This window comes from Sapajus apella, unplaced genomic scaffold, assembly GCF_009761245.1.
Source record: "Sapajus apella isolate SASKATOON/1434 unplaced genomic scaffold, GSC_monkey_1.0 scaffold161, whole genome shotgun sequence".
Taxonomy (NCBI): domain Eukaryota; kingdom Metazoa; phylum Chordata; class Mammalia; order Primates; family Cebidae; genus Sapajus; species Sapajus apella.
In genome coordinates this window covers 113,664-123,303 of record NW_022437101.1, presented here as the reverse complement: position 1 = coordinate 123,303, position 9,640 = coordinate 113,664, and the positions used below count along the sequence as shown (strand labels likewise).

General features: G+C 51.2%; 1 protein-coding gene across 1 annotated transcript; it reads left to right on the top strand.

Annotated features, from left to right (window-relative positions):
• The first annotated feature begins 4,371 nt into the window (after positions 1 to 4,371).
• Positions 4,372 to 9,529, top strand: GDF2 (growth differentiation factor 2). The gene is made up of 2 exons (XM_032266842.1): positions 4,372 to 4,951; positions 6,779 to 9,529. Exons 1-2 carry the CDS (start codon positions 4,606 to 4,608, stop codon positions 7,720 to 7,722), a joined length of 1,290 nt encoding a protein of 429 aa, XP_032122733.1. The 5' UTR covers positions 4,372 to 4,605; the 3' UTR covers positions 7,723 to 9,529.
• Positions 9,530 to 9,640: the final 111 nt, after the last annotated feature.

Below are 9,640 nucleotides of genomic sequence, written 5' to 3'. Positions count from 1 at the left end.
CTAAAAATGAAGTTCATAGGCTGGGCACAGTGCCCATGCCTGTAACCCCAGCACTTTGTGTAGTGGAGGCTGGCAGATTGCTGAGTTCAGGGATTTGAGACCAAACTGGACAACATGTTGGAACCTTATCTCTATAAAAAATATAAAAATTAGGCTGGCATGGTGGGTCATGCCTGTGGTCTCAGCTACTCAGGGGGCTAAGGCATAAGGATCACCTCGGCCCACAGAGGGCGAGGCTACAGAGAGCCATGATCACGCCACTGCACTCCAGCCTGGGTGACAGAGTGAGAGCTCCTCTCATAAACAAATAAATAAATAAATAAGTTCATGAAAAGTTTTTCATGACGTGGGAAGATATTTATGCAATCCTTCCACAATACCTCCTCCTAGTGCCCAGGTCTAGACCCTTCTTGAGTTCATGCCAACCGGACTCTCTCCCTGTGCACCTGTGCCACGCCCATCCCAGGGTCCTCAGCCAATCAGGACATTCAGGACATTGCATTTCCCTGGCCACGATGATTGGCTGGGGTGTTGGCAGATGATCCAATCAGGGTCCGATAGACACCATGAGACTCCCTGTCACTTCCTGGAAAAGAGGCTTTTGCTCCTCCTCTACCCCACCTTGCCCACATAGGAAAGGGATGTAGGCCAGCTGCAGTGACCGGTCACCTTGCCAAGACACACAGTGATGGAGTGTGAAGCCCACAAGGTGGAAGGCAGGACTGAGAGAGAAGAAAGTATGGCCAGAACTTCACCTGTTCTATAGCTCAAGCCATGCTAAAGCCAAATCGTTGCCAACTGAGAAGATTTCATTAGTCAGGCACAATCCAGTTTGCTTAAGCCTCTTTGGATTCAGCTTCTCTGCAACCTGTGACAAAGGAATCTAAATAACAGCATTTTTAATTTTTTTAATTAGAAAATATTTTAAAAGAGAAACAAGCCTATATAACATCTAACCTTGTATACCTCAAGTGGCTTCGAAAGTAAACCTAAGGCAGAGATTGAAGACACTTTGGTATAGCTTTTCTTAAATTTTATGCCAGCTTTTGCTTTATTTGGACATAGACACAGAACACTACTATAATTCAGATCTTTATGCTTTGAATAATCATGTGGATGGACTTCTCTGGCAAGTCAGTGAACAATTAGAAAGTACACAGTTTGGAGGAGGAGGGGGAAAGGGAGGATAAGTAAGACCTTCTGTTGTTCAAGTAAGGCAGCTCCTTCCTGAGGCCCCAACAATGCAAACTGGTGATGGCAGAGGGAGGGGTCCTCTTGCAGGAGGGAATGTCCAGGGTCTGTCTCCTCCTCGGAAAGGCGGCATAAGACCGAGGCTTGTTCCCTAAGACCCGGAGTTAGGGGGATTTTCTCAGATGTACCAAGGCCCATTTGTCTGAAAAGGTAACCAGCTCCCTGAAATCACCACCTGATGAAAGTGGGAGTCCCGCTGGTGACCTAGGTCCCTTGTAAGAACGTAGAGATTTCAGAAAGGGCAGGTTGGAATTGGAGTGTGACCATAGGTGGTCTCTTCTCCCCACTCAGCCACTGGCCACCAAGGCATGCATGCTGGAGATGGTTAAGCCTGGCATATGTCTGTGAACACTGTTATCTTGTTGCCACATGGGTGCCACCCCAGAGACCTGGGCTAGAGGGCATCCCAACAGCTATGAACAAGCAGTTGTTTACATATGTAGGACTGGTGCCCAACAGCAAAGCCAGTGGTGTTGAGAAGCAACAGCAGGTGGGACCCCTCTTTCCCTCCCACTTCCCAGCAGGAAGAAGCTGGACTAACAGCTTCTACCCCATCTCCTTTGGCCTTATTGACCCGTGGGGCACTTGGACAATTCGGGAAAGGAGAAGACTGGACTTCCTGCTAATATAGATCAGGAAACCTCAAGCAATCCATTAAAAACAATAAAATAGTTGTGAACATGTTGATACCTTGAGTTTGTGAGGCAGATCAGATTGTTTCAGATATACACTGGCATGTTGCTTTTTACAGCTCCAGGGAAAGCCACCCATGTCAGACTGTGTGACCAGCACCACAGGCAGCTGTGATGACGCTGGATACAGTCAGGTCCATAGTCCTTCATCTGAGACCCCCCAAACACAAAACCGTCAGAGAACCTAAAGTTTCTTTTAATTCATTTTCTGGGAAAACTTGACCTGAATGACATTTGTGTCTTTATTGGTTTCGCTGCAGAAATATTCATGTGTGTCATTATGAGGCATCTTCTCTGACCCCTTTGGAGATGTTATTGCATATACACAATACAAAATCACCCAAATATGAAGCTATCAGAGTCTCAACACACTCCTAGCCAGAAGGGTTTCAGATATAGGATTGTGGAGCTGGAGGTGTCTCAAAATGTTAGCTGTGTGCATCACTGGATGATTAAATTGTAAGTTATTTTTATTTTCTCTTTAATAATGTTTTCCGGCTGAGTATGATGGCTCACACCTATAATCCCAGCACTTTGGGAGGCTGAGGCAGGAGGATTACCTGAGGTCAGGAGTTCGAGACCAGCCTGGTCAACATGGTGAAACCCCATCTCTATTAAAAATACAAAAAAAAAAAAAAAAAAAAAAAAAACCGGCAGGGGTGGTGGGGCATGCCAGTAATCCCAGCTACTTGGGAGGCTGAGGCAGGAGAATTGCTCAAACTTGGGAGATGGAGGTTTCAGTGAGCCAAGATCACGCCGTTGCACTCCAGCCTGGGCAAGAAGAGCAAAACACTGTCTCAATAATAATAATAATAATGTTTTCCATTCCTCAAGTTTTCTACACTACAGACTACTGTTACAACTAGGACAAAAACGTCACAGTTAAAAAATAACATCAGGTAGCAGGCCCTTGCTCCTCCCTGTGTACATCCGGGCCACTTAGGCTATCCCTCTGCTCAGCCTTTCGGGTGTGAAAGGCTCCTGGCCGGAGCACGTTGCAGGCATCTGCCTTGTTCTCACTCCTCCCAGACCACACCCTCCTTCGCATTTGCAGCCCCATTTCTTGGGCATGGCACCCATTTGTTTATCTTTTCTCTTCCCCATGGAATTGTCGCACTGGGCTGGAGCGAAGCCCAGCACACTTCCAGTCATCTTCCCAAGCAGCGTTTCTGAAGCAACACCCTTCCCGTCTTCCCATGTTGTCAAAGGACAGAGATAGCAAGTTCCGTCCAGGCCTGGCCATTCAGGGGTTCCTGCTTTCACCCATTCCCCTCTGCAATCTCTGACTACAGCATGCCATGGCCGCTCCTGCACCCCCTGAACCTGCTCAGCTCTCTGCAACCTCTCCCTCAGAGCCTCACCAGTGTGGAGCATCTTCCCAGAGTAAACCACCAGGCACACCATACCCCAGAGTATTTCTGACCATGCTCCTTCTTTGCTTTGCTCAAAGCCCCACGTGATGGAAACGGACAGAGTCCAAGTGTGGACACATTGCTCTTAACGCAGTCCTTGGGTCCCTTGCCTGGGCCGCAGCTTGTCGGCCTCCACAGGCCAGGGGATCATCTTCTTGGCATGTACCAGTCTCTGAACAACCCACCTACTCCACTGTCTATCAGATTGTGTGGTTCTGCCTGCTGATGAGTGTGGCCCAGGTGCCTGCCAGGTCTATGTGAGCTAAGACCACCTCACAACAGACCAGTGACAGGGTTGGGATGCAGGGATGTGGGGAGCTCCCCACAGGCTGCAGTGTGTTGTGGAGCTCCCCCAGAGCAGGCCGGGGGAAACTGGGGCTTCCTCCCCCATCTCCAGCTCAGTCAGCCCTGGGCTGGAGATGAGGCAGCCAGAATGCAGCCACCAAGCCAGCCTGGGGCACAGCATCCTCTTAACCGTCTACAACTATCTTCTGAACGGGAGGCTCCAAGAGCTGTGGTGACTTTCTCCAGGTGACACTTGCAGGGAACTGGTGAGCTGAGATCCCAGCCTCTGTCTAGTCGGACTCATCACCACACTAATTTGCATGGGGGCCATATTCACCCGTGATCTCTAATGCTCAGCAATGTACCCCACCAAGAGCGGGGAGCCTTGCTGGCGGGCTCTGACTCCACAAGGAGCAGGCCTCCTCCGAGCCCTGACGTGGTCCCCGCCCTACCCCCATCTCCCCAGCCTCCATGGTTCGCTGTGATCTTGCGCTGTCCTTTCTTTATTTAGAGGACTTACTGGTCTTGTTTCCTGGATTCTTCACTCCTGTGGCCCAGGAGATGGAGTATACGTCGCCCTGCCTGGAGATTCTTCTGAACAGCCCTGGCAAGGAAATGAGAAAGGATCCTAATTAGGGGGCAATAACCCCCAGGAGAAGCGCAGATTCTTTACAGTAGGCCGTGTCCTTCCCACATGCCCTGTGTGTTTGTCAGATGTTTATAGAGCCTTCATTAACGAAGGGCTCCTTCAGATAAGAGGTTGGAGCGCGGCATCGAGGGCCAAATTAGCACAAGCGGAGGACAATCCGGCCTGGCGGCAGGCAAGAGTGGGCACTGACCAGGACGGTTCCTCCAGAGCAAACAGCAGGGAGATGCCCGCCCGCTCCTTCCCAGCTCCTCCCCGTGCCCGCTAACACAACACGGCCGCCTGCAGTCTCCTCTCTGGGTGATTGCGTGGGCCCAAGATGTGTCCTGGGGCACTGTGGGTGGCCCTGCCCCTGCTGTCCCTGTTGGCCGGCTCCCTGCAGGGGAAGCCACTGCAGAGGGGGGGACAAGGGTCTGCTGGGGGAAACGCCCACAGCCCACTGGAGGTGCCTGGAGGTGAGCTGCCAGAGCACACCTTCAACCTGAAGCTGTTTCTGGAGAACATGAAGGTGGATTTCTTACGCAGCCTTAACCTGAGTGGGGTCCCTTCACAGGACAAAACCAGAGTTGAGCCGCCGCAGTACATGATCGACCTGTACAACAGGTACACGTCTGATAAGTCAACCACGCCAGCGTCCAACATCGTGCGGAGCTTCAGTGTAGAAGGTAAGGTCTCTGCTTGCATCAGGCGCACTGGGGTGGGGCTCACAGGTCCACAGCTGCCCTGACCATTGTGGAGGCCGCTGGCCATAGGAGGCTCTTCAAACTTCCATTTAAATTAGTTACAATGAAATAAAATTAAAATGTAGTTCTTTAGCCTCACCAGCTTCCTTTCAAATGTGTGGCTAATGGCTTCGCTATCGGGCAGGGCAGATAGCAGGACATTTTCATTGTCACTGAGAGCGCTACTCAGCCGCTGTGCTCTGAAGGATTCTCTGGGCTGTGTGCCATGTTTCACACAGCAGGTGCACAGGGATGCCGGCTCCCCTTTTCTTCCCCCTTCCCTTTGCTCTCCTCTTCTTTCCATCTCCCTGCTGTGATTTACTTCTCTTCCTTTGCCCCTTCTCTTCCTGTCCCCTTCCTACTTCAAAACAGATCAGACAACCTGTTTCTTCCCCAACTAACTCGTATATTTTTAAACTTTGGAAGCACATCTATTCCTTTCTTGTGAAAGGGTTTTAAAAATCAGATAAAGTTCTTTAACAGAGAATTGTTGCAAGAGAACCTAATTGTTTTTAAGTAGAAACACATCTGACTTAGAAGGACTAGAAGATAACAAACACGGACCTAGAACCTATGTCCTAACTCAGTCAAGCTCACATGATGCAGGTGAAATGAGTTTCTGAACAGCGAAACTGTTCAGTCGAAGCTTGCAGCCACCAAGTGTACCCACCCAAGCCTCCTAAGAAGTGCTAAGCCGCTGGATTCTGACCTAGGCCTGTCTGCCTGCACAGCCGGCTTTTGCTGCTGCTGTCTCCCTTTGAATGTCCAGGAGTACAGGGCCTCTCCCCTCCTGGGCCTGAGACTTGCAAATGGCTAAGGGCCCCAGCTCCATACCACAGCCAGGCCAGACCTAACCGGTCTGCAGAGGCAGGACCGGAACTTCAAAACCTGCCGGCTGGGTTTCCCTACAGCACAGGGTCTCCACACATGTGGGCACATAGCCAGTGCTCAAAAAATGCAACCTTTCCCCTGCCTGTGAGCCTGCCACGGTATAGCAGGAGCGTGCTAGTGACAAAGTGTCAGCCCAGGATAAATGGGAAATTGAGATAACTATGTGGCTAAAAGGCAAGCCACATTTTTGCTTGACATGACAAAGCAATTTAAGCCAATAGTTTTTTTTTTCCTCAAACACTGAAAACGATTGTCCACTTTCACTTTGTTTGGAAATTACAATTCCAGATGACTTATACACTGTTTAAATGCTGAGATTTTTAACATTGTCTTAATATTGAGCTTTCACTGTCCCCACCCAGGATCTCTCCTTTAAACTCTTACACTCAGGATCTTTACTCAGGACCTGGCAGTGAGTTTTGCTGTTTTCTTTATGTACTCAACTAGCTGTGTGCTGCTAAGTGCCAGGATACTTAACTAGCTGTGTGCATTTTTGTAGTTAACTGCCTTGAATCCCAGTCCCCACATCTGCAAACATGGAATAATAATTAGATCCTCCCAAGGTGAGTGTGAGGATTAATGTGAAATGTATTCTGCCAAGCTTCCCGCGTAATGCCTGTCACATAGTAGATGCTCAGGAAACAGCAGGAGTTGTCAGTCTCAGTTGGAGGCATCTCCTGCCTTTGCTTTTCTTTGGAAGATCTTAAATGTACCTTTCAAAATACTCTTTTATCTTAAGAGCTTGGGTGAAACCAAATAGAGATAATAGAGACCAAAACTGTTATCCCAGATGTTCTTCTGTCTAAACCCTGAGACTCAGCTTCAGGTCACAGAAACAGACCCGCCGGCAGATGCCCACCAGGTGTGTTTGCATTTCAGATGCCGTCTCGGTAACTGCCACGGAGGACTTCCCCTTCCAGAAGCACATCTTGCTCTTCAACATCTCGATTCCCAGGCACGAGCAGATCACCAGAGCCGAGCTCCGACTCTATGTCTCCTGTCAAAATCACGTGGACCCCTCTCACGACCTGAAAGGAAGCATGATCATTTACGATGTTCTGGATGGAACAGATGCCTGGGGTGGTGCTGCCGGGACCAAGAACTTCCTGGTGTCCCAGGACATTCGGGATGAGGGTTGGGAGACCTTGGAAGTGTCCAGCGCTGTGAAGCGCTGGGTCCGGGCCGACTCCACCAAGAGCAAAAATAAGCTGGAAGTGACTGTGGAGAGCCACAGGAAGGGCTGCGACAAGCTGGACATCAGTGTTCCTCCAGGTTCCGGAAACCTGCCCTTCTTTGTTGTCTTCTCCAATGACCACAGCAGCGGGGCCAAGGAGGCCAGGCTGGAGCTCAGGGAGATGATCGGCCATGAGCAAGAGAGCGTGCTCAAGAAGCAGTCCAGGGATGGCTCCACAGAGGCAGGCGAGAGCAGCCATGAGGAGGACGTGGACAGCCAGGTGGCTGCAGGACCAACTTTAGCCAGAAGGAAAAGGAGCGCCGGGGCGGGCAGCCACTGTCAGAAGACCTCCCTGCTGGTGAACTTTGAGGACATTGGCTGGGACAGCTGGATCATCGCGCCCAAGGAGTACGAAGCCTACGAGTGTAAGGGCGGCTGCTTCTTTCCCTTAGCCGATGATGTGACGCCGACGAAACACGCGATTGTGCAGACCCTGGTGCATCTCAAGTTCCCCACAAAGGTGGGCAAGGCCTGCTGTGTGCCCACCAGACTGAACCCCATCTCTGTCCTCTACAAGGATGACATGGGGGTGCCCACCCTCAAGTACCACTACGAGGGCATGAGTGTGGCAGAGTGTGGGTGCAGGTAGTACCTGCCTATGGGGCTAGGGAGGCAGGCGAAAGGGGCTCCTCATGGGAGGTCCTGCATCCCCCTAGGCACAACAAGGACTGATTCTATCTGCATGCCAGCCTGGAGGGGGAAAGGGAGCCTGCTGTCCCGCCCCATCCCCCACCCAAAGCACACACCACCGATTCAACTGCCAGGGAACCCTAAGGAAATGGGGGTTTGAGCACAATGGGAAAACCTGGGAGGGTTGTTGGGGTTCAAGGAGGTGACAAAAAGGAGACAAGGGGAAAAATAATCCAGAGTCATCAGAAAACTGAGCAGCAGTGAGCCGGAGGAACACAGGCAGGCAGGTGACTGCAGAGACTGATGGAAGTTAGAGAGGTGGAGGAGGGTGGGCTCATTCCAAAACCCTGCGGAGTGGAGGGAAGGAGCAGGCCACGCTCCACATCCATCACGGCATGTTATTTCCCACAACCCAGTTAGAGGGGCATGGCTTCCAATTTAGAGACGCAGAGACCAAAACGCAGGCACACGAAGTAGCATTGATCAGTGGCATGATTCCAACCCAGCTCTGTGGGACCTCAAAGCCCAGGATCTTCCCAAGTGCCACACTGCAGTTTAGCAGGTCCTCTCTAGCTAAAGAGCAGTGAGTCACTGGGAGCCCAGGGGTGTTCACGCCAGGCCGCGCTGAGGCTCATCAGTCACAAGTGTGACTAGGTTGCTTGTCACATCCAGGGCATGGTCTGGCCACTGTTGTCAGTGCTCACTCAGTGGCCAAATGTTTTTTAATATCTCCTCTGAGGCACTGAGAAACTATCTCAGGCCAACGGGCAGGACAGACAGAGAGGTCAGGACAGCAGCCTTGTGGGCTGCATGATACACTGTGACCCCCTCGTGCAGTGCTCCTGCGGCCAGTGGCGCACACGGGACCACTCGCTGTCCATGGCTGAAACCATGTGACTGTTTGAGAGGGGGCCACACTTTCCCCTGAGGGGTGGGGCAGCCTGCGGCCGGCATCTCTGCAGTTACTCAGCATAGCCAGATCACCAGCATATGGCACCCAGGGTGCCCCCAGCGACAATCCCATGGAAGGCAGGCCTGGATTTGAATTTGTTGGAATTAAATGTGCTCATGCTTTGGTTTTCGAAACATTCCTATTTTTATGCCTTGGTGACATGTCCTCAAGTGACAAGACTCCAGCCTTCCTGGGGGAGGCCTCCCCAGGCTCTGAAGAGCTACAGTCCTTATGGGCAGTCACTGGCTCTGCCTGCATTTGCCGGCTCTCTTGAGTCATGCATCCCAGAGCCCTGCCTGGGCTTGGATTGTGGGACCAGACCCAGCCTCCACAAACCCAAGGGAGGACATGCCTTCCACGTGCTCAGTGTTTTACCCCCTCCTGGCCACACATGGAATGGGGCGGTGTGAGGAAGATTCTGCAAGTAGTGGAGAGTGCACCCATGGCCCTCTGACCTCCAGCCGGAGCAGGGCCTAGGGGAGGCTTAGAGAGGCCAGGGCTGCTCCCCACGGTTGAAGCTCCCATTTATTTTTTTTAAACAGTGTGTATGGGAGGGGGTGGGAAAGCCTTATGTTAAATGTTTACATGGAACCAATGAACAACTTTAACATGAAAATACAATGAAACATTCTGGTTTAATTACTGGTGTTAAAGAAAATATGAATTTCTGGTACATGCCAGGCAGTGTGGTGTTACAATGCTGTTCCAAGTTGGGTGTTGAGCATCTTCTTTCAGAACTGGTGGTGTTTCTGTGCCTGCTTGAAAGTCTCACTCGGAAATAAAGTCAAATGTCTAATTTGCAGTCCCTCCTGAATGTGAGACCTGATCTTGAGGACACTCTAGACCCACTCTGCCTGCTACACCCTCCAGACCCCACTGGGATGGGCCTCCCCTTCCTAAGGGGACAGAGGGAGGGACAGGCAGC